General features: G+C 36.3%; 1 protein-coding gene across 2 annotated transcripts in view; it reads left to right on the top strand.

Moving 5' to 3' along the window:
- Positions 1-17,827, top strand: part of LOC149153093 (D-tagatose-1,6-bisphosphate aldolase subunit) — a 76,236-nt gene extending 58,409 nt beyond the window's left edge. For both annotated transcript variants that reach the window (XM_089438469.1, XM_089438468.1), the window contains exon 5: positions 17,297-17,827. In XM_089438469.1, coding sequence (XP_089294595.1) covers positions 17,297-17,467 — 171 coding nt within the window. In that variant the 3' untranslated portion in view covers positions 17,468-17,827. The remainder of the gene's footprint in view (positions 1-17,296) is intronic.
- Positions 17,828-26,295: the final 8,468 nt, after the last annotated feature.

Genomic DNA, 26,295 nt, shown 5'->3' with positions numbered 1-26,295 from the left:
CTGAGATATATAGGAGATTTTTCATTAAACTACGCACAGAGAGAAGAACATAGAATTCAAGAACATTGTCTGAACTCATCTTGAAGGATATGGTGTTGATTCTAGTAATTGGATATGTCATCATCATCAAACTCCACTTGCATGCTCAATTCCTTTTCTTGAAGCTTCCTGAAAATTATCTTTTTAAATGACATGTTGAGATGCTTAATTATGCACATACCAACCAACACCAAAATTGGTATTGGCAGCAAGGCATCAAACCATAGAAAAGACGTTCTCAAGCTTGGATGCGAACTCATTCACTCCAACTAAAGTTTTTGCTCTCCTTGCAATATGCTCTTAAAGTTGGTTTCCCTTCTCTTTTCTTTTCTTTGAACACTGAGTAACAAGTCATGTGACTGTGGTCCTTATTGCCAGAGTTGAAAGAAAATGTATTCTCCTTATCTGTACTGGTTCCTTTTGTCTTCCCACCTTTCTTCACTGTCCTAATGAGAGAAAGGTCTTGGGCCTCTTTTCTTCGGGCTCAAATTGTTCCCCACCTTGTTTCTTATTGGACAAATATGTCCCCAAGCTTCTCATAAGTCGGGTGGTTTTCTTGAGCAGACAAATAGCTTGGAGCAATGCTTCCCAACTAGGAAAGAAACCCATTAGTGCAAAAGGCACTGATTTGTCATCTTTGATCTTCATACTAATTGCAAAGGGATAATCTTTGAGCTCTGCAATGTTCATGAGGTAACATGCTGCAACATTTGAATCAGTCATGTATGTTTGGGTGAGCTTGTTCTTCAAAAGCATCTTCAAATATTGACACTCTGATATAGTGTTGTCAATGCGTCAAACAACTCCTTTGCTAATTTATGTGAGGAATTAGGTGGTTCTTCAGAGAGTCCAAAAGAATCTTCTTTGCCTTGGCAACCTTCTTCTCGTACTGAGAGAATTGTTGAGAATTGATAGAAGTTGCTACTTTTCCCTGGACTCCCCAAGATCAATCTCTTCCATAGATATCTACAACCTGCACTTCCAAGGGATGAAAGTAGAGGCCTGACCCCTTCTAAGTGTTAACATTTCTTGAGACTTGACATTCTGAAGTTCACAATTTCTGCAATGCCTTGAATCACAACCTAAACAAACCACTTATGCCAAAATAAATCATCAACCTTTCACAGTTATAAAGAAAACAGTTCAACCTCTCACATGTCCTTGTGGTTTTCTTAGGGATGTGTCACTCCAGCCTCCAATCACTGGAACTTGTTGGGCATCACACCTGCTGAAATCCATCATTCTGAACTCCCTCTCACAGGTTGTTGCCTTCTCTATTCACTGATGGAAGAATTTCAATAATACAACAATAATACCATGCTAATTTTTTAATTCATGATAGCAGTTCAGCATTCAAAAGATTCTATTCTACAGTGAAAATTTAAAACATTAAGAAACAAAATTCAAAACCTGTCAAAAAGTAAAAGCATGGGAGTATAGATCAGGGATGTACACACTTGATATCTAAATTTTGAATCAATCCGGCAAGTGACAAGTTATAGATCTGAAAAATAAGAATTCTGCAATCACAAAACAGCAACCATGAATTCTGTAACAGTAAGCTACTTTCTTCTCATCCATCTAAGAATAATGATTATAGTGATACAGTAATAAGGAGAAACACCCATACAATGTATGCTCTGGCTGTCTCATTGGTGATTCCTTGAGCAACTTTCGGAGATACCCTAAGCAAGCGCGTAAAGAGGGGTTGTTGTTCCTGGATCAGATATTCCTCCATAGGCTGTCTAACCGGAGATTCCCTCGGCAACTTTCGGAGATACCCTAAGCAAGCATCTACAGTGGGGGTGTTGTTTCTTGACATGGATCCATAGAAGGTAGGCACTCCATTTGGGCGAGTGATCTCAGGAAAACTTGCCCTCAAACTCACCCATGCTCATCTGAACTTCGAAGCAGACAAATTTCATAACCAGCAGATAAGATGAGAAAATACTAACTCTCCTAAACTGACGCATTTTCCATACTACATAGGTCGTCCCACATAAGAGGTGGTCTCATTGAAGTTTCACTGACATGTGTCAAGTGAACTGGAGCAGCTGTGGCTTTTTGTTTGGGATAAGGCGCTCTTCTGCATCAGTGAGGCACACTAGTGGAGATAACATCACTAATTAAAGCCCTCAACTCATTATTAAATGAAATTATCTTACTGATTACTAATCACTAGTCAATTGATCAACTCTAGTCTATAAATAGCAGTGTAGCACCACCTGCATAAGACCCGCGAGCACCCGCGGGTCTTGGCGGGTTCTATAGCGAGACAGGTCACTCGCATAGAACCCGTGCCTAAGAACCGTACTTGGCTAAACTCATATTAAACCTGGCTACCCGTATGGGACCTGTGGGTTTGGCATTAGACCCGTATCAGACACTTATAAGACCCATTGACCCTCAATTTGCAATTTTTTTTTTGATTTTTTGTTTTTTTGGAAACGAGGTGGAGGGAAAGGGAAATTGGAGGCTTTATAAGCACCTCTCTCCCTTCCATTAGTCATTCACTTGTCATTTGAGGGTTTGATTAATTTCTATGAGTGTTTGGTGACTCCATTGCACAGTGAAGGAGCTCTTGGAGGAGGCTAAAAGAGGCTTCATCAGATCAGACCCAACCTCATCACAAACAGGTAGGATTCATGAACAAACTTTGGATTGCTTGTTTGAAGGTTTTCCATGTAATTTTGTTTGTTTGTTTGTTTTCAATTTTTTTTTTTTTTTTTCTTTAATTTACAATTGTTTTTGGGCCCTGTGGCTGAGTTTCTCAGCGACATAGGCACAGTTTCTGTGGCTGAGAAACTCAGCTACAGGGCCCAAAATAATTTGTAAATTAAAAAAAAAAAAAAAAAAAAAAAAAAAAAAAAAAAAAATGAAAAAATTGAAACAAAATATCAATTAAATTTTAAAAATTTATTTTTTTCTTCCAATTTCCGTCACCACGCTACCAAAGGGTACTAAAAAGTCTCGTTATCTGACATGGGCACATGGTCAACGACTCATTGCCAGTAATGACCACCATGTCAAGTGCAATTATTGCAATGCATAAACAAGCTAAAATGTCACCTAGCTAGAATTCCTGGGAATGGTGTGGGATGTTGTCAAAATTGCCCTAATGAAGTCACCACTGAAATGGAAACTGCTTTGGAAGCCATTAAAGAAGAAAGTTCTAAGAGGGCAAAAAGGAATGATGAGATTGTTGGGATAGGTAGATCTTCATCTCAGAGTGAAACATAGATTCAAAGTCCAGGTATTGGTAATTCTTCAAGTGTTGTGGCAAACAAGAGTACAACCTCTTCTTTCTTCAATCCTTGTACAACTCCAGCTTCTCAACCAACCTTGGAGAGTTTTAATGAAGAGAAGAGGAAGGGGGTAAATATGGCAGTGTGGAGGTTTTAGTACCATAACCGTGTTGAAGAAAGTGTAACTAGGTTCGATATTTACAAATGTAATTTTGATCTTTGTACTTGTCAAGAAAAAGAAATATTATTTTTGTAATTTATAAGAATGAGTTTCTTGCTCATTTAATAGGTCTAGGAAAGTCAAAGAGTCAAAGTCATGCATAAGGAGCTCTTCTTGAGCCTATGTAAAATGTATACAAGTCTAGAACAACCCTCCAAGACAAGCTCAATCCTCCTAGACAAGCACTAGAAGAAGTTTGTCTGCAAAACTATGAAGAGAACAATTAAGTCGGCCTCAAAATGAATATTCACCCTAACATGTTGGCTAATTATGGATACGTGACAACTATATATACCCCGCTGAGGTCACCACAGGAAACAAGAAATCTCAAACAAGTTTGCAATCTCGGATAGGTACAAGATCTCAGTGATGAAGTACTGTGTCTCGGTGCAAGTAATAAAGTGTGTCTCGGCCTCCTTATAATCACAGTCTCAATACTGAAACACAGTCATACAAGAATGTAGTCACTATCTCAGAGAATTTGGATATACCTCTGCAACTTTGGATAAGTGCAGGAAGCTTGGACAAAAGTACAGTGGACAATATTCGGATGGATAAGGTGTTACAGGTATCTCGGAGAAGGAGCAGTATAATGTTTTAGTTGGGAGAAGGGTCATGTCTCGGCATACTTATGAAGAGAAGAGTCAAGGAGAGACATTCTTTATCTTGGCCTACTCTCTCAATACAATCACAGTCTTGGCATAATCATAAGGAGAAAGATTACAGTGATCTCACAATAGTAAACTCTGTCTCATGAACATAGTCATGACCTCGGCATAATTGCAGTCATGATCCTAATGAAGACAAAGTCAAGATCAGTGTTACGGGGGAGCGCCACCCCCCCTCGATCCCGCTCCCAATCCACGCTCCGGGTGGGAGGGACTCGGGAGCACAAGTTGTAAATACTTCTTCTGCAGAGAGGTGTTGGAGCACCTACAACTTCATACATAATGTGAAAAGAAACAGACTCAGTGAAAACCGGGCAGAAAGCTTGGTTTATGTGCACTACAACTTCAGGTTGTTGAGTCATCACTGTGATCAGGGTTATGAGGATCCAACATATAAAATTTGGGACAACCACCCAGAGGATGATAATTTGGAGGATGGCACTATACATCTTGAAGAACTGGAAGAGGAACTTATAAGAGAGGAAGATGAAGCAACAACCATGTCACCTCCACCATCCAGTAGCAGTGCTCGAGTTTTGAGTCTTGTTCCTTGCTGTCGCCACCTCCATCTACACCCTCACGTGGAGGGCATGTGCCTTCTAGTTCTGGTCGTCAGTTTGTGCGGGAGACTCCTAGAAGACCACCACGACCTGCTCATACATTAGACACTTCTCGTGGCAAGGGCCACATGTTGTAGTAGATAATAGATTTACAGTTTACTTGTCTTTTCTAGTTTCTATTAGTTTTCATAACTGTTGAGTCTTGACTCTTTCATGTCATAATTATATTTTTTGTAAACAATATATGACTGTGACAATTTAAGTTTGAAGTTTGAAGTTGGCAATTATAACTCATTGGTAATGATTCTGAATTATGAATATGATGCTTTCTGAAAGTTGTTTCATTTCATTTCATAATTCATTTTATAACATTTTGTTTCATGTTAGATATTATTTCTTGTAATGGTTAACTTAGCTTACAAGTACAACTTTGGTGATCAATGATGATAAATGTTATATATTGAATTTTCAATTTTGAAAGCTTGAAGTTGAAACTTTAAGATTGATGAATCATGATTCACGAGACTCAATATGTTGTAATATGTATGTTACTAACTTGTGGACGTGGTTGATGAAGATTATAACTTCTAGATGATTGATGTTATATGGTTCAATGATCAATCTATGTTTTTTTATATCTAATTCATCATTCTACATGTTTTTGTTGACATATATGTATCAAAATATAAAAAATATATATATTATATAAAAATTGCTTCGGGATTCGCTCCCAAACTGGGAGCTTTTGGAAATGTTGCTCCCGCTCCCCACTTTCACTCCCGCTCCCAAGTAACACTAGTCAAGATAGTGATGAATAAGGTGCAATCATGGTGCAGTAGTGATCTAGTTGAAGAAACAGTCATGGTACAACAACGATGATGATGATCTCAACAGTGACAAAGAAGAGGATTGGTGTCTTAGTCTTGGAGTGGCATATTAGGTCAAGGTCATGGTCTTGGTATTCGTCAATTGAAATTTCTATAAGAAGAGTTTTGTGCGGGTTTTCCTCTCCAAGAGGGAGAGGTTTTGGCCCTAGCAGAAAGCCAACAGCGTGTGTTCTTGTCTCTTTGTTTTGGTATCTATTTGATGAACTAAGAAGACACACTCTAATAATAACAAGTGAAGACTATGCTAAGAAGAAAATTTAAAAACACCTAACAAATAGTTATCAAGCTAAGAAGAATCACATTAAACTCTAAGTTCCCTAGATTCTTCAACATGGTATCGAAGCTAAGGTGCTAAAAGGAAGGGCAACAAAAAGGGACATTCAAGGACAAGGTTCAGCTTCAAGAAGGGCAACAAAGCAAGGACAATCTTGACATTTCTCTACATATCTTAGTCTTGGATATCATAGTCTTGATGGCAATCATATTCACAATGTTTGCACTGTTCCAACTCATACTACAAAATCATGATCACAGTGACTTGACAATTCTCCGTGCTATAATAATGTTCCTTGCTCAGTATTCTAGTAATGTTTGATGGTGTAGCTCGGTGTTAAAAATATGATGCACAGTAATACACAAGAACCTCAATTCGATGCTAAAGAACAATCAATGGAAGGTTTCACTATCTCAGTACCACTCACAACTCAAAGGCATACCTCTATAAACAAATGACCTACCATGGAATGTCAAAAGGACGTGTCAACAAAGTGCTGCATGGTATTAGGAATAATCACATCATACACTACAATGATATCACTTCAAGAAGAGAATACAGTGCCACATCTCGAATGGGCGTTATGACAGTACTTTCAAAGTTCTTGGTCTCGATATCATACCCTCATAGTCAAGAGATCAAGTAATCTCAACATAATATAAAAGCAGTAGTGCTTGGTGCTGAACAATGCAAGAAAGTCTCAAGGGAAGTCTTGGAACTTAGTTGTACTAATCAGCTCAAGCAAGAATCTCATTGAAGGAGACCATTCAAGAAAGCATTACGGTGAATATTTCATCTTCATGTGCCAAGTATCTTTCATAAATACAATTCTGATTAAATGACTTCGTGTTTGCAAGAAGATCAATATACCGACCGGGTCATAGAAATCCCCTGCATGAAAAAGGAGGATAGATATAGACCTCGGAAGAGAAGTCATATGAAATCAGTCCTATGTCCTCTCATCCCTATGTAGCAGGAGAGGTAACATAAAAGAGAGATGTGAAATGCTAGAAAATATACTCTCTAAAATACAGTGAAGAAGGTCATATCACTTAGACCCGATTAAAGATATCAAAGAATGTAGGGATATCTTTATAAGATCTCAATTGGGAGATATGGGAAAGATATTAATAAAATAATCATCATTGTTCTAATAGATAGGCAAGGTAACAATTGTCCATGAACAAAAAGGTTACCTCATTCAACAATTTGTGCTAGAGAGAGAGAAGTTGATGGCAAATGTAGTAAAGGATAAAAGACTCAAACATGTGTAGAAAGGAAAGGCAAGTTTGGTCCTCAAGCAAGACAAAATAAGTATAGCTAAGATTCAATGCTACGGAAAGATTATGGAAAGAAGATCATATCACTAGAAAGATGAAGGAAGTTGAAGAAAAAGGGCCAAGGAAAGAGGGAGTAACAGATCTCTACTATGATCTAGATGATATCCCTCACAAAAGGGTCCAATCATAAGCTCCTAAATCTTGTGTTATAGATATGAACAAGATAATAAGATGCATCATGGCATCATGGAATCATTAGAAACAAGAGCTCGTAACATCACCATGGGAATCATGAAGGACAAAAAATCCATGGCAGACAAACATGAAGGATATGGCTCTTGGGAACTTCAGTAAACATTGAAGGAAAGGAAGAAGTCATCCAAGACAAGGTTCATCATACATCAAAAGGGAAACATCTGCTAGATAAGGATATACAAGATCCTTAAGATTCTCTGATGGAATCCTCATCAGAGGGTTCACCAATCTAGAGAGGAAGCAAGTGTTTCATCAAGAACTCCAACTTGTGGAATTCATGGATGATGTTATGGTGACATAATAGAAGAAGCAGATCAAGGGGTTGAAGACACTTCAATCAAGGAAGTTGCTGAAAGAAGCCTAGATGACCTAAAGGTAAAGTAAGGTATGTATGCTTGTGTTTAAAATTATAATGTCATGTCATATGGTTGTAGGTAACAAGGATCATTACTTCTATCTTAAGAAGCATGATCAAGAGGAAAAATGATCTCCTCCTCTGAAAGGATGCAGGAAGGCATAAGACACACTGGATGAAATCAACATAATATGTCCTCATATGAAGTATGAGGTAGTTGATTACAATTAAGAAACTCTGATTGAAAGCACCTGGCAATGGAATGTGTGGAGAAGGAAGAGATCGTAAGATGAGCAACCTTGATGAAGGTGATAAACATCTAAAAGGCCAAGAAGACTTAACTAGGAAATCTCCCGAAAAGATATAAAGACTCTGATGGAAAAAGATGAAGACCTGTGACAATGGATATCTTTGGGAGATGTGTCAACATGTATGCAAGATGCGGATGCACACAAAAAGATGTCATGATGAAAAGCCATCCCATAAGATATGATTTGATTCAGAATCATGTTTTGGTTTCTTGAAAAAATATCTGGATAAATTCATGCAGGGCTATTGAAACAAGAAATTGGAAGTACAAATACTACCAGCATTCATGTGGTGGATAGAAGAAGCAGGACGAGGAAGAAGTAGCCATATAACGAAGGTTCCAGATATGAAGAAGGCCACTTTCCACGAAGAAAGAAATCACATGACGAACAAACGAGGAAAGTGATCGATGGCTGTTGCCCTACTAGGAATAAGCTCAATTGAATTTCATGACATCAAGAAGAGAAGTTGATCAAGCAGCTGAAGAACTGACAAAGAAGAAGTTGCTGAGGTATAGAAGTGTCCCTAGCTAAGAGGGAGCTCTGACAAGTTCCTAATTAAAAGGGAGCTTGGGCAAGTTCCTAATAAGAGGGAGCTTGGGCATATCGTCCCCAGTTGAGAGGGAGAGATGGACACAACATTCTTGTCTTCACTTTGGAAGAAAGAATGGAGGATTGGGTAATCATCTGGCATCCGATGCTCTTTGAGGATGTGTAGGGCATCCAAGACAAGAATAGGCAAGAGGACTGATATTCTTTGAGGGTTGGGAACCCAAGAGAAGAATAGTCCTAGAAGGTCATACTCAGTGAACACCTGGGTGGGTATGTGCCTTGAGAGACAATGATGAAGGTGTCTATAATCATTGGTTTTGCTGACATTGTAGCTCATGATCTCGTGGAGAGATGGAGCTGTTAGTCAAGGCCTTGCACTGTGATAATGCTGGTTGATATGATGCTATATAGATGGGATTACCAATCTGATTCTTCTTATGAGAAATTATTCAAACTGAGAATGACCAAGTACCATTATAAATACCTCCCTAGTTAAGAGGGAGTGTTGAAGAAAGTGTAACTAGGTTTGGTATTTACAAATGTAATTTTGATCTTTGTACTTGTCAAGAAAAAGAAATATTTTTTTGTAATTTATAAGAATGAGTTTCTTGCTCGTTTCATAGGTCTAGGAAAGTCAAAGAGTCAAAGTCATGTATAAGGAGCTCTTCTTGGGCCTATGTAAAATGTATACAAGTCTAGAACAACCCTCCAAGACAAGCACAATCCTTCAAGACAAGCACTAGAAGAAGTCTGCCTGCAAAACGATGAAGAGAACTGTTAAGTCGGCCTTGAAATGAATATTAATGACAAGTCGGCTAAAAAATAAAGACACATTGGTTCACCCTAACATGTTGGCTAATTATGGAGAGGTGACAACTATATATACCTCATTGAGGTCACCATAGGAAACAAGAAATCTCAGACAAGTCTACAATCTCGGATAGGTACAGGATCTCAGTGATGAAGTACTGTGTCTTGGTGCAAGTAATAAAGTGTGTCTCGACCTCCTTATAATAATAGCCTCAATACTAAAACACAGTCATACAAGAATGCAGTGACTGTCTTAGAGAATTTCGGATATACCTCTGCAACTTCGCATAAGTGTAGGAATCTTGGACAAAAGTACAGTGGACAGTATTCAGATGGATAAGGTGTTACAGGTATCTCAGAGAAGGAGCAGTATAATGTTTCATGTCTCAGCATACTTATGAAGAGAAGAGTCAAGGAGAGAAATTATTTATCTCGGCCTACTCTCTCAATACAATCACAGTGTCGACATAATCATAAGGAGAAAGATTACAGTGATCTCACAATAGTAAACTCTGTCTCATGAACATAGTCATGACCTCGGCATAATTGCAATCATGATCCTAATGAAGACAAAGTCAAGACAGTGATGAAGAAGGTGCAGTCATGGTGCAGCAGTGATCTAGCTGAAGAAACAATCATGGTACAACAATGATGATGATGATCTCAACAATGACAAAGAAGAGGATTGGTGTCTTGGTCTTGGAGTGGCATAGTAGATCAAGGGTCATGGTCTTGGTATTTTTCAATTGGAATCTCTATGAGAAGAATTTTGTGCGGGTTTTCCTCTCCAAGAGGGAGAGGTTTTGGCCCTGGCAGAAAGCCAACATCGTGTGTTCTTGTCTCTTTGTTTTGGTAGCTATTTGATGAACTAAGAAGACACGCTCTGATAATAACAATTGAAGGCTATGCTAAGAAGAAAATTTAAAAACACCTAACAAATAGTTATCAAGCTAAGAAGAATCACATTAAACTCTAAGTGCCCTAGATTGTTCAACAAACCGTCTTTCATTCCGTTGAGAAATCTAGGGTAGTAGCATTAGGTGATTTCTCTTCTATTAGTGATTGCTTGTGAATGCTTTTTACTTGTTTAGATTAGGATCTTCTTCATGTTAGATTATTAGTGTTCTTCTTCATCAAACAGTAACTAATGCATGAACATAAATACACAAGAGACATAGCATATAGGCTATGAGCTAGGGCCAAAACCTCTTACTCTTTGAGAGGAAAACCGACGCAAATTTTTCTTATAGAGATTCCAATTGACAAATACCAAGTCCAAGACCCTTGACCTAGTAGCCTCTCCAAGACCAAGACACAAGTCCTCTTCCAACTTCTCGTTCACCCTTTCTTGGTTCCTTCTACTTTCATCATATGAGATCACTGTCGTCATGTAGTTATATCAAACTGAGGTCACTGTAATACTCCTCTTCCTCCAACAGTAGAACCAAATCCTTATGTCTGAGATAGTACCGAGACCTTCTTCAACACAATATTACTAAGGGCTAGTCACATAGTAGTGATCCTCTTCCTGAATGCTTCTTCGCTGTGAGATATATCGAATCACTGTGGCATAATACTGAACTGTAGGTTCTTAATGATCTTCATGATATGGAACTGTGACTCCTTCCAAGACACCGAACTGTGGTCTTATACAGAGACCAATCTCTTTCTCGCTATCACTGTGATCTTTACCCAAGAGTGATCTGATTCCCTTCATCACAAAATTGTAGCCTTCAAACTGTTGCCTTCACCGAGTAGGATATCCGAAACAGATGTGATCCGAATTCCTTTGCTGCCATTGTTCACTGAAATCTCAGAGATATATGTCAGAACTTGACTCTGTTGCCACCCATCCAAAAACCACAGAGATATACAAGGTTCTGTCCCTAGATCTCGTCACTCCCCTTATCTATCCAAATTCTGCACTGTGATTAGACATCTGAATTCTTCACTATAACTGCCCACCGAAACTACAAAAGAATCCAAACTTCTGAACTGTGATTTATGCGAAGTGTCTTCACCCTATTTATAGTGGTTGGTCTTCATAAATAAGCCGACATGAGCCATGTGAACCGATGTGTCTCTTAAATAGGTAAGCCAACTTGATCTTCACTTTGTTTGGAGGTCGACTTCAAGAGAGAGACTTGTGGTTGTCATTGGAGGGCTTTATAGACATATATATATATTTGACATATGCTCAAGAAGAGCTCTTCATAGTACATACATGACATTGACTCTTTGACTCTAATGATAAACCCTAAGGCTCTAAATGGGAGCCACTAACAAATAAAATCTTACTCATGAAATCCATGAAGCAAGCCTTACAATAATAATTTTATTTTCTTCTTTACATCATTTACAAAAGTCACAATTATATGTCATTATGAAGACTGAACCTAGTTGCACTTTTCAACACATTCAACTATGCAAAGTCTTATTTTTATCAGCCCATGGTGGATGCCATTGCAAGTGTTGACCCTGGATACAAAACCCCATCTTATAATGCACTTAGGGGGAAAACGCTAGATGTGGAGCTTGAGTGTGTCAAGGAACAATTTTAGAGCATTAAAAGCTCACGGAAATTTATATGTTGTACAATTATGTCTGATGGGTGGACAGATCAAAGGGGTAGAACAATAATAAATTTTGTTGTTGTTTGCCCTAAAGGAACCATGTTCCTAAATTCCATTGATGCATCTCCACATGTAAAAGATGCACATTTGATTTTTACATTGTTTGCTGATGTGGTGGAGGAAGATGGGGTTCCAAATGTTTTCCAAGTAATCACAGACAATGCAGCAAATTATGTGGCAGCTGGAAGTTTGCTTTGTGCCAAATATCCCACCATTTTTGGACTCCATGCATTTCCCATTTCATAGACTTGATACTAGAGGACGTTGGGAAGTTGGAGTGGTGCAAGATGTTGTGCAAGAATGCAAGCAAATTACCAAGTATATTTATAATCATGCTTGGGTGTTGAACCTTATGAGGGAATTCACACAGGGTGAGCTTAATCGCTCAACTATCACAAGGTTTGCTACAAACTTTATTTCCCTCCAAAGCATTTTGTATTAGTACCAAGCTTTGAGAAGAATGTTTTGTAGCCAACAATGGGTATTTTGGAAAGATAACACAAAACCAGAAGCATTGTCTTTGAAAACATTTGTCTTTGGTGATAGTTTGTGGGACAAAGTCACTGAAATTGTCAGCTTCACTGAGCCCCTTGTGAAATTCTTGAGATTGATGGATGGAGAGAAACCTGCAATTGGATATATTTATGAGGGCATGGATAGGGCCAAAGAGGCCATCAAGACTTTCTATAAGGGAAATGAATCTAAATATCTCCCTTTATGGAAAATTATTGATTCCAGGTGGGACAAGCAACTACATTCACCATTGCATGCCGCAGGAGCATATCTCAATCCGAGCTTATTCTATAATGAGGGGTCTAACATTCAATGAGATCCCGAGGTGATGAAAGGTGTCATGATATGCATTGAGAAGATGTTCCCGAATCAAGACATTCAAGACAAAATCAACATACAATGAGATATGTACAAGGAAACATTTGACATGTTTGGATTCAGCTCAAGCCAACGTCTCAAGCACAAGAAAATGCCTTGTAAGTGCAAATTGTTAGAACTTAGCTTGTAATTTTGCTAGTTCTCTTTTATATGTTTTGCATTGCAAACTGATAATCTTTGTTGTTATTTTTTTACAGCTCATTGGTGGATAGATTGTGGCATTGAGGCACCACAATTACAAGAATTCACCATCAGAGTTCTAAGTCAACCTTGCAGTGCTTCTTCTTGTGAGCGCAATTGGTCAGTGTTTGAGCACATCCACAACAAAAAGAGAAACAAGTTGGAGCATGAGAGGTTGGAGAAGTTGGTTTTCATCTACTACAACCTTCGAATGCTCACAAAACAAATGAAACCAAAGGATACAGATTCAATTTTATTGGATACTATTGATTTAGAGTCTGATTGGGTTGTGGAGGAGGATTCCCTTGATTTGAGTTGGCTTCATGAAGAGACTGAAGATCTCTCTAGTTTGCCATCTCAAATGGAGACTCCAAATACACTTGCCTCACAGTTGCTTCAACCTTCCGACGTTGGCACTAGCTCCACGAGGGCTTGTTGTAAGTGTAGTCGCCCATGAGTGATGAGACTCAAGATTGTTATGAGACAATCATTTATCATTTATGACATATGTGTTTGAATTTTGAGCTTGTTGCCATTTTTTATTTTAATTATGGAATCATGATTCTTTTCCTGATTCAATATCTAAATGTTTCACTTACAAAAATCGAATATGTTATGTTGTACTTTTATATATATGAAATGTTGTTATGAATTTATTGCATATACTGTGGTTTTAACTTTTTATAACTTATAAGGATCAAAATTGTCATTAGTTTCTCTTTTGTGCTTAAAATTTACCATATTTTTTTTTTTGTTTTGTATTTTGACGAGTCTTATACAGGGCATTCCCAAGTCTTATACAAGTCGATGAGTCAATAGCCAGGCGAGCTTTATACGAATACGAGTCGTGCAACATTGATAAATAGAACCTGCTAAAAGTAGGCAGTAAAAAAATAGAAATTCCCTAAAAAATAAGGATTGATAGAATAATGACTAACCACTAATATAGCTTAAAAATAGTTGCTCCTAAAAATTTGAAGTCAAAAATGGGCCTCAAAACAAAAATGTACAACAAAAATCAACTTTATAAGAACCAATAGGATTTAATATGATGATGCAACTATGGGGAATGATTTACCATTTTTGGAGTAAAAAGCTAAAAAAAAAAACACTATTTTTTCAACTTGCATTTTCAACTTATCTCCCTATGGTTTTACTCAAATTTCGGGCGGGAGCACTCGTTAGATACAATTTTTAATTTTGCATGCAAGGAGTACCCATGTTGCATACTTTTGATGGACCCTACTACACGAAAATTGTGAAATATATGAAAACACGTGATTGCAATTGCGTTTTTCATGTATTTCACATTTTTCGCGTAGGGTCCATCAAAAGTATGCAACATGTGTACTCTTTGAATGCAAAATTAAATTCCACATTCAACGAGTGCTCTCGCTCAAAATTTGAGTAAAATTGTAGGGAGATAAGTTGAAAAGTAATTTTTTCTTTTTTTCCCTTTAAAACCTGATTAGGTAATCTAATCTTATTTTATTATTTCCACTATTATTTTATAGTATTCCTTAGGAGGCCCATTTCACACATCAAAATTTCTCTAATGACAGGTTGGAATAGGCTCAAAGAAATAGAAAAATTAACACAACTCCAGAGTCACTGGACACTTGGGAGGGAACAAAATGTTGGCGAGTCTGCAGAGATATATGAATATCTATTCGTCAATAATGCAAGTAGATGTGAAGAGACTTGTCGATGGTTGTGCATTGTGTTACATATCAAATCTAGCAAACTGAAGTTGGGAGTGTACACTCCACTTGGTATTCTCTCTAAGACCTCGAAAGACTATATCTGTGGAACTTTTAAGAGGTTGCCAATCACAAGCTATGGATATGATTATTTGTTGCTCCTTCTTGACCTGTTTGACAAGATGGGGGACTTGTATTCCTTGTCAGACGACTATGACCTAGCAACAGAAGTACACAGATTTTCTTCACTCATATATGGCTACATTTTATTTTGCATACTTCTATCAGCTACAATAGGGACAACAGATTTTAAAGTAGCTTTTGGACTACTTTATGGTCACTAATGGACACTGAAGTTGAAGAGAATTACATCATTTTTTCTACAAATGGATTTGTGGGTTGACATTGTGAATTGAAAATGTGCATAGTTTTTACAAGGTTACAATCTCAAGCATCCAGAAACATTACTGTTTCAGAAAAGGTGAACAAAGATGTGGAAAAAACTAATTCCTGCTCTCTTAATCAAGCCCCCTATGACTAGATAAAACAACCCTAAAATTTATATTCGTAAAGCTCTCAAACATAGAACTGACTATTCTTATTGTGAATGGCTCTATGGTCTTTCACTTGATCTTAGATTTCAATGATTCTTTTTAGAACATTGCGAGTATTTAAAGAGATATTAAAATTGCAGCTTGACATTCATATCTGAAATTTAGACCCTCAATCTTTACACTTTTGTTTTTATCTTTTCAACTTTCTTGTCAGTTTTATATTTTCGCTCCAAATTTTCTCAAGAAGTTTTGTATTCTGAGGATTACCTTCTAGATTGATTTATGGATTTTGCATAGCAATATTATCAATACCTCAATTTGTAGTTTTCATCAAGATTTTCGAAGGCCTGAATGTTGTATCCATGTGCTTCAATGGTAGCGGGTAAGGACAAGGTCATGAATGCAGTAGAATATGAGTTCCCATTACTATATGGGAAAAGATCAGGTTCATGTCAAGGATTGTACACTTGAAAAGTATTAATAGGGTGCATATTTATGATTCATCAATTTTGAGATTTTTAAAGAAAAGAGAAAAGATTTATTATTGGTGCTCCTTGGACATTCTCAACTCGTTTTTCTTGAAAGAATTTTCATACAACACATCTCAAGAATGCTTGATATGCCCTTGAGATTGAATTAATGGATGAACAATAAGGGGGTTTTGGGATATAATTGCAGTGAATTTCCCATCTCCATTCAGTGTGATGAAGAAACTCTTAACGTTGATTTATGAAGATCAACAGAGGAAAAATGAAATAGCTATGTGAGGGTGAAGAATCTAATATGATTAAGCATACTGACGATAAGTGCAAGTGAAGATGTTCGTTTGCAGGTAAAGAGATGATTGTACATGCCAGGTGGCAGAGCTGTTATAGATGTCAACTTTTATTAGCCATGGAATCTTTTTGCAGGCACATGCTCTACATGTCTAACATGGATGAAAATTTGATAGATCGTATTTAAATCCCTTAAATTATTTAAGGTGCTCTTTCTACATTGTGCCAGTTTCATATTATTCCACCTTTTTTGTATAAATAATGTTGTTTATTTTATTGGTGCAAATTTCAAACATGGCTTCTTTGGGGTATATTTTAGGGCATTTGTCTTATGAGAGAGAGGGCTCCGTGCATGACTTAGTTTGGCTGTAGTGAAAGACAGTGGAACTAAGTAGCAAGGAGAGTATGCGAGCATTTGTGTAACATTCTGCTGTAACCAGTAACTGGTTAAGTCTGACTGGTCAAGTACCGTTTTGCTGCACAGTGCCTGTTTGAAAGGTAGATATTGCTCCATTTGGTTGTCAGGAGGTAATGGCAAGTTTTATTATGCCTTATATTCCTAGATTTGATGTAGGCATGAATCATCGATCTTGTTGCATATTGCTATAATTTATCAATCATGGTTGGCAGAATGTATTTCATATATGTTATTCTTGCCATTCTTGCACAACTTCTGCAGGAGCTTTTGTAAGTTATTGCTTTATGATTTTCTTTGTGATGGTGCACCTTTGTTTCTTCATGGATTGGACTACTGGAGAGGGTCCAATGGACATAATTTTAATTTGGTATTCAATCATAGTAACAAAAACTATGTTCCTTGTAAATTTTCTGTTCCTTGTCATGTTATCCTTACCAGATAATGTCTTTTGCACAAGGATAAGTATTTTGACAACCTAAAGTATGCAATCTACAGACTTCCTTACTTTGCTGAGTCCTCTGAAAGACAGAAGGAAATTGAGAAGGAAAGGAAAAAGCATGGACCCAGGTTTACGTTGTATAGCATAGTGAGACTTGCGAGAGCTGTATGATTCTTACTAAGATGAGCATGGTATCATAAATAAATGTTTTTCATTCAACTTATGTAATAAACGATAATGAATTTTGAGCAGGTTGTTGCTACTGAAAAGGAGAGCAAAGGAGGTTTGCATGAGAAGCTAACAATGACAGTTGCTGTACCACTTCTCTGGGGCATTCCACCTGCTGCAGATAGGCTTCGTTTTGCTGTTCGAACTGGTGGTGGAATTGTAGAGAAAGTATATTGGCAGTGGGACTTCTTATGATCACTTTGTTTCCCAGTCTTGAACTGTAGATACTTGCATGTACATTCTCGTCTTATTCATCTGCAGCCCACAATATGGGCCTGCACAACCACATGTCTTTCTTTGCTTGAAGATTATGTATAAAGACCGTAAAATATGGTTTAGAACTACATGCTTGTCTTTCATTATTGGATAATGAGTCTTACTTGTGAGCAAGCCCCTACCTGAAATGTTCAATGTTGTTTCTCCTCCTGCAAGCTGCTTATATGAATGCTAATTAGCATAATACCAGTTTCGGTTATCACCATTTACAAAATTGTATGTATTGTTTGTCTTATTATTGACACTGAGCATTGCCTTATAAATGTCTTGTGGTTTTCATCTTTCTGGTTGTGCTACTCAATCTCTGATTTATTAAATTCCTCAATGAATTCTCATTTTTAAGTCAATAAATGTCTTGTGGTTTTCATCTTCTGGTTGTGCTACTCAATCTCTGATTTATTAAAGTCCTCAATGAATTCTCAGTATCATTTTTAAGCTAAGTTACCAGAAACCCTTGAAGAATTTGCCGGAAATGCAAATCCCCCTTTCCGATACAGAAATATATACGATTCTTGTCTGAAATGTTGTAAAAACGTTTTTGTGCCGTTTCAAAAAATCAGAAACTTCAGATTTGGAATTGGATACGTTTCTAAGGGATTTTAATTTTTTTGGATCCATTTCTGGATTTCTGGAAACAAATCCACAAAAATCATGATCAGAATCCACCCTTAAAATGTTAAAAAGCGTGAAAATTTGTATAGGCATAAATAAGTAATAAAAATGAAGAAATCAGATTTGCAAATAAACTCACTATAAACACAGTCTCATAACATGTCCTCTAAATATTTAGAAACAACGACACTCCACATATCTATCAAGGATTCTTACTAAGAAAAAGATAGATGTTCAAAAATGCAAACAAAAGGGTTTGATGAATGTCTTCATAAAGAGATTTATTTGAGTGATTAATTTTCTGTTTGGTTAAGGTTTTGTTAATTGTCATTGATTTTGCTCTTGTTTTCTTAAATCCCTCCAATATAACAAATCTTCTCTAGCCAAACTTTTGCCTACATATAGTGAAGAGACCAAGCTGACGTTGAGAAGATTGAAATGTTGAAATAGGTCTTGACAGAATATCCCAATGATCCCATGGGCCTTTTAATTGCCATGCAAGGAATATAGATATCATTTGCCATGCATGATATGTTCTTTGAAGGAGTTGGACCCGAAAGCACAAAGGCTGTAACAATTTTGATTACATTACTAATGATGATGATAATATGTTGAATGTTATAATAACCGCTAATGATGATGACAATGTTTATGCTAAATTGATGATGATGATTTATTTATGTTGAATTCATGACGATGATTTTTTTTTTTTGATATAGGTTCTAGATTCTAAAAGATGAATGGTCTTTCAAAAGACCATAAAATGATTATGTATTTTCAAAAGAAGACAAAGGTGGTGAGCACTAGATTTGGTGGATGTCAAAAGTGTCATTAGAGTAGTCTACTGCCTCCTCGTACATATAGATCGTTGCGAGAAGCAGGCAAGGAGAGATACGAGCGTGGATTGGGAGGAGGACCAGGGCCCTTGACCTTTTGATAGCCTGATCAATACTTTATCCTTGTCTCTCTCGGAAACCCTACTTACTCATATTTTTTTGAAACCAGTTCTAACATACCATTACCAACTTACCAAATTCTACAAAACAGGTAAACCAAAATTCAAAATGTTGTCAACCTTGTTCATAATTTGAAATTATAGATCAAATTGAATCACACACACACGCACACACACACACACACACACACACACACATATATATCCCCCAGGGGAGCTCACTTGGCAAGCCTGTGAAAGTGTATAGTAAATGTGAGCATTATATCCCATGTTCAAATTCCCTGGTTGTGTAACTAGTGCCCGCTTGCTAGGGGCATGGCATACCCACCTAGGGGTTATAGTGGTAGCAGTTGGGACCAACCCCATGTCACATGAGTACAAGCCCGACCTAGTGGTTAATTCTTCTAGCTATATATATTCACAATATATAAGAGATATCTTTGTTCAAATAATAATATACACTTGTATACATCAATTTATTGTAAAATGTTTTTGAACTTTTAGTATTTGAGTTGGGAGCTTGTATCTCACTTTTCTACTTTGTTTATCTTTAGATAGTCCACTAGTTGACCACCTTATGAATTTTAGTGGGTACTCTTCTTCCCCAAGGATCCTCAAGTTGCAACGGGGTTATACAAGAGGTTTCAATCTAGCAAAATGATTGAAGAGTGAAGCTTCAAACCTGAGAGGAAATGCCCACCTCTTGAACATTTTTCAATAGACCAAAGTCTTCAACAATTACCAATAAAAAGTTAAATATTATGACAACCATCTAGCATTAGGGTGAAAAACTAAACAAGCCGTTTATTAAGTTTTTATTTTATTGACTTTGTGGCCCAAGCCACTTCTCCATCTCATGCACAAATGTAAATTCATAATATACATCCGATTACCTATTATTCACCCATCCATGTGTCGCTCTCATGTACAACTAGACAAGTAATTCCTCAATTAAAAATAAAAAAACAATGATCAATCCTCACCAAACTACTACATTTTATTTTTACTCCTAGATGTTCCCTTGGTTTCCTCATTTCCTATTTGATTTAATGCTCGTCATTGTTACTCTAGGTATTTATTATTATCTTTAATATCTCCCAACCCACTTACACTTCTGTTTGAGTTCCTTCCTCTTTCTTCTACTTGATTCATAACTACACAAGTAATTAATTTCTAGTTGATTAAAATTTACTTCTTTTCTATTTCATTCTTATCTAGAATGCAATTTTCTTCAAATGATTTTAAATATACATTTTCATTTTTCTTAGTTACGAAATATACTATTTTTTTGGTCAATAAATCAACCAACCTCATACTTTAACTTTTCATAAATTCATAAAAATGCACATTCTAAATCAAACATTTATTCTTTTTCCAATGCTTAATTAAATATATTGTAATGTGTTCTTAACACTTATAACTAGTAACAAGGGATCCAAGTTTCTCCATGCCCTTCAAGTGTTACTTTTCATTAAGTATCAAGGGTACCATGTTCATGCATATCCTTTAAGCATCCAAGTTTCTTGGTGGGGGAAATCATGAAACTATTGAGACCCTATTAGTTCAATCTTTATTTCCCCTGTTGAGAGACTAAAGGTCATCAAGGTAATAATTCCTTCCTATTGTGAGTCATTTAGCTAAATTTCATGAGTGAGAAAATTCATGGCCTACCTTCATAGGAATGTGCAACCTCTAAGTGAGAGCATCAAAATATTTTCTTCTTAGGCCATGGAAAATGAGTGCTAGTAGGGGGAAACAAGAATGTTGTTCCGCGTCTCCTCATGATACCATTTAAACCTCCATACAACTCCATTTATCCATTTATGGATTGATAGACAAAAATATTCCTTGTGCCTCCGCATATTTAAATCAAAGCATCAAAGTATTCCATAATCATAAATTCAATCATATCATAAATCACATAACATAAATTGACTCAATCCAGAGTCCATATATTGTTGACATAATCCCATATTAATATATACTTGTGACTTCCCTGTCACACTTGGAAAACCCTTAGTAACATCTAAAAATAAATGCACCTCAAAAGCATTCATTTCATGGATCATAACTATATAAAATGATAATGCCAATTATGCCATATCAATACACTTTTTATACATCCCGCATCCCAGTTTCACATAATATTTAAATAAAACAAATTCCCATTATGTCAATTTAAAAGCAATCTTAATAATCAAAGAGCTTGAGATTCTCATAACACAGGTTAATAAATCAAGTAATGTCATAACCAAAATGGATTCAAATAATAAAGTCTAATATGTCAAATAACTTAAAACAAATGAGGCACTACATACACCCCCCTCTTCAAGAAAATTCACCTTGAAGTTCTAAAATAAATATGGAACTAGCACATTTTAGTTGCATCCTCCCAATTAGTGGAAATAGGAATGGAGCTATCCCATTGGACCTTTACATGGTCTACCAAACAATGGTGAAACTATGGAGTGCATTAGTCCAAAGATTGATGGATTGGTTCATCAAGCCCCCTTCACTCAACATCTATGAATAACTTAAATCAATATCACGAGAAGAGTTTGAAATATAATGACATAAAAAAATACATGAAAAACATCATGCATATGATATAATGATGATATGAATGCATGATGATAAGACGCTAGTCCCTTTCAATCAACAATTTCAAATGGTCCTACATACTGTGGTGACAACTTTACTGCCTTGCCAAATGTAATTGAGCTATTTTGTGTTCTAAGTCATGCAAATATCTTATCTCAGGCTTTGCAAATTCTATCAACTCTATGTACATTTTGTTGAAGAATGTAACTAGTTTAAGTCTTCATAATTGTATTTGAGTCATAATGAAATGTATTTATTAAAAGAAAGAAAATAAATTAGTATTATTATTATTATGACTTATGAAAACATGGGCTTCATGTTTGGGTCATCGTTTTATAGGTCAAAGTTCGCATTGAGGACTTCTAGATTTTATATTGAGTCATTAGAGTCATACATTTTATGAGACCCTTCTTGGGCTTTTGAATCATGTAAATGAATTATTATTGAGTAAAATAAGTCATTTGTCACCTCTACACCAAGTCGGCTCTTACCTGATCAAGTCGACCTACATTAAGGTAATTCAAACTCCGTAAGAGGCTATAAAAGAAGAGCAATTCAATTCATTTGGAAGACATCACTCACAAAAAGTTTGATATCCAAGAAGAGGCAACAAAAAAAGTGCGAAGTTCCAAGAGAAGGAGAATTGCTAAAAAGGACAAGATCGAAGTTTCTACGTCATCTGTCTCTCTCACTCTGTCATGTGTAAATTTGAATCTACTGGGTTATTGCTAGAAGATCAAAGTGCTGCATCTAGGTCGAAGCACTGCATCAAGGTCGAAAATCTGTTGCTGCTAGGTCGAAGTTGTTGCTGCCAGGTTGAAGATGTCGCTGCTAGGTTCAAGTTGCTACTAGTTCGAAGTTGCTGCTGGAATATTATCATTTGCAAGAGAAGGAAAGGGTTGACTTGGTGATTGGAGGAAGTCTGTGTCTAGGTCAAGGAGTCTTGGATTATCTCGTGAAATTATTGAAGGAAGAATTGTTGACTGGGTTTTCCCCTAGAGAGGGATTTTTCCCTGACTATCTGCCTACATCTGGTGTCTTTGATCTTCGTGCTATGGTTTTGGTAATTGCTTGATGAACTAAGATCAAAGAATAATACAAGAAAGTTAATAAGAATGTAAGAATATCACAAGTAATTATCAAGATAAAGAAAATATTTATGCCTTTCTTATTTTCCAACATGGTATCCGATCTAAGATGAAGAAGAAGGAAAAAGGCAGCCTAAAGATTTATTGAAAGGAGAATAAGGAGTTTTAAGAAGTTTGAATAAGGGTCATCAAGGAAAAAGGATCATGTAAGGAGTCAAGCCTACTATCTTTAAGAATAATGTCTAACTCATTGGAGGGAGAAAACAAATTAGAAGGAGCATCCAATTATAGGGAATGGAAAAAGAGGATAGATCTCATCCTTGAGAAGAATAAGTCTTGGATCTAGTCAATGGAAAAGTAAAAAAAACCCACAAAGGAATCAAGTGATGCAGAAAAGGCAAAGTTCAGAGAAACAAAGATATTGGCCATGACCCTAATGGTGGATGGAATAAAGGATAACCTCATCCCATATATATCCAACATAGATTCCGCTCAAGAGATGTATGAGGCCTTATCCAAATTGTTCAAAATCAAGAATCTTGGTCAAATTGCAAGTCTTAAGAATGAACTAAGGACTATGAAGATGACAAAAGATGATGCAGTGGCATCCTTCTTTGTAAGAATAGCTATAATATAAGATGGAATCCAGGCTATAGATGAGATAGTACCTGAAAAAGATCTTGTAATCACTACACTTCTAGGATTACCAACATCTTGGAGTGCCTTTTCATCAAGTATCAACAGTTGGAAGGAAACTCCTACATTCGAACAATTATGAAATGCATGTAGTCAAGAAGAAGTCAGGATTTCATTAGTAAGCAACAAAGAGAATGAAGATGAGAAAATTTCAAATGCCTATATAGCTCATCACAAGAACAAAGGAACCTTCAAGAAGTCTTAAGGGCCTAGAAGGAAGGTAGACCTATCAAAGATAGAACGCTACAATTGTCACAAGATGGGCCACTATAAAGTGATTCTCCTGACAATCCTAGAAATAAAAAGAGAATCATGGATCAAGCAAATTTTTTTGAAAAAAGATCTCCAAAGAGGAAAAACACCGAAGAATTAGAAATAAGGGGCTTACACTACTGTCCTCTACTATGAGTTTTGAATTATTTTCCTTATGCCTTGATTTCTAGTATTTATAGGTTTAACGTGTTTTGGAAAAACATTTTTGAATTGTTTTGATAAAGTTATAGGTATCCCTCGAGATTGGGTTAAGAGGGAGCCCTCGCCATTTTTCCAAAGATAAATATCTTACTCCTTGCATTATCTTTTTATATTTGGTCTCTCTCTCTCTCTCTCTCTCTTATTGAGATATGTTTGTATTAGATGATAATAATATTTTTATTCATATTTCCTTGTTTAAGAAAGGCTTGTTGAATACTCAAGGGTTATGGAGAAGACCTCACAAGACAAAACATGATAGAAGTTATATTAGAATTGATGTTATACAAGGTTTGTCAAGTAAACAACTCAAAGGTATGTCTTAGACCATAAGCTTTGTTCTCTTTATGATAAAGGTATATTCATTCCTTCTAATAATTTTTTCTACATTACTAACATTGTTGTGTCTAGCTCCTTTGAATCATAAAGATTCTTGATAAGGGCGATTAATCATTAGATATATCTACCCTCATTAAAATCATCATTTTTGTGGAACCCTAAAAGGTTCTCTGTAAAACCCTAACCTAATGGTGTGTTGATATCGTTTATAAAACCTTAGTCTTAGGAATATTGAGGAAATCTGAAAAATACTATTCTTTGTATGTTTGTCTTTATGATCGAAACCCTATCCTGATCAAAATTGTCATATGTATAATTTTAATGTATTGATATTTGTGTCTTGGGTTTGCCTAATATATGTTGTTGTGATATGCTTGTGCATGATTATGAAATCCTAGATATGTACATGTGCTAACCTAATTGTTGATGCTCATTGTTCTATGGTTTGTAACTAAACCCCAATAGAAGTCTGATATTCTAGGATATGACTGTGATGATAAAATCTAGGGTTTACAAAAAGGTTGGTCATATTGTTGAAACCTTAGATTGTGTCGTGATTGGTTTTGATTGTTGATATCCAATGCTTAGTATGTAATCTAGGGTTTGCATGAATAGAAGTCTAACATATGGATTCTAAAGTTGTTAGATGCATTGTAGAAATACACTTGTTTGATTTGCTTCTAGGGTTAGCAGTATATTTTAGAAGAATTTGTCATATTTCTGAAAGTAATATTGAGGCCCTAGATATAATGACATTGATATCTTGATTTAGTTACTGATGTGATCTAGGGTTTGTAACCAAAATCCAAGCAAGAAGTTGAAGTATAGAAGTATAGTCTCTTTCTGATTATGAACCTAACTAAGTTTAGGTATTCGATGTCTAAAGTCTAATGTATGATTATGATATAGTTAACTTCATGCTTTTATATATGTACTTGCTGTCTAAGTTGTGAAGGTACATAATCTTCAAGATGTTGAATATATTCACAAGTAAAGGTGATTTGATTGATAAGCATGATTAATGATGATGATCAAGATGACTCTGATAAGAAGGATGAAGCCATGAGATATTCTCTGATGTCATAGAAGATAATTTATCTCCTTAAGTTAAGAGGAAGCCTGGACAAAAGAAATGGTATATCTCCAAAGGTTGAGAGGGAGGGCATATTATAGTCATAATGGATATTTTGAAGAAGAAATTGGAGAATATATTTTGAGGTGCCAGTGAAAGAAGGAAAGTAGGATCTAGTTGTTAATACGTTGTTGCATGAGAAGTATGAAAGCTTCAAGTATGAAAGGACGTTGTATGGTTGAGTAAACCTCTGAGTCCTACCGTGATGAATTACGAAACAACATCAAGATGTTTAATGACCCCAAAGGTTTGTGTTTACTTATATGTATTTGAAAAATTGTCACTGAATGGGGTTGTGTTTGTATAGGTAAATCTCTCGAAGTTTTGGAAACATTCTTGATGTTACTGATATGTTTGATCGGGAGATATTTTTTACCAATTTGAATAATCAGGAGTGTTGAGGCATTGTGTAATGCTTGGGAGGACATCTGACCGACCTGTGTGTTGATGTCTAGTTCTCGAAGTAGGGAGGGTGGCGTTGGTCATAGAGCTTTGACCTTGCATTACACACGCAATTACTTGGGTTGATGGTTAGAAAGTAAGCCTGATGGTACCTAGAGTGGCTAAAAGCTTTAGTCCATCTTAGTCCCACCTGGATAGATTGCCTTGGTCAGGAATCTAGTCTGTGGCATTGTGAGTGCCTAAGCTCTTCATGGTTCATGTGTTTTGAGATCTTCCATGTACTTGTGTATATATGTGTAATTATGAATACCTCCCTAGTTAAGAGGGAGTGTTGAATAATGTAAGTAGGTTCAGTCTTCATAATTGTATTTGAGTGATAATGACATGTATTTATTAAAAGAAAGAAAAATAAATTATTACTATTATTATTATGAGTTATTAAATCATGGGT

The sequence above is a fragment of the Pinus tabuliformis genome, chromosome 9 (assembly GCF_031772625.1).
Source record: "Pinus tabuliformis cultivar Carrire ecotype Pingquan chromosome 9, CPIR1, whole genome shotgun sequence".
NCBI classification, from domain to species: domain Eukaryota; kingdom Viridiplantae; phylum Streptophyta; class Pinopsida; order Pinales; family Pinaceae; genus Pinus; species Pinus tabuliformis.
Note: the sequence above shows the minus strand (reverse complement) of the source record. Positions and strands in the feature narration are given on the sequence as shown.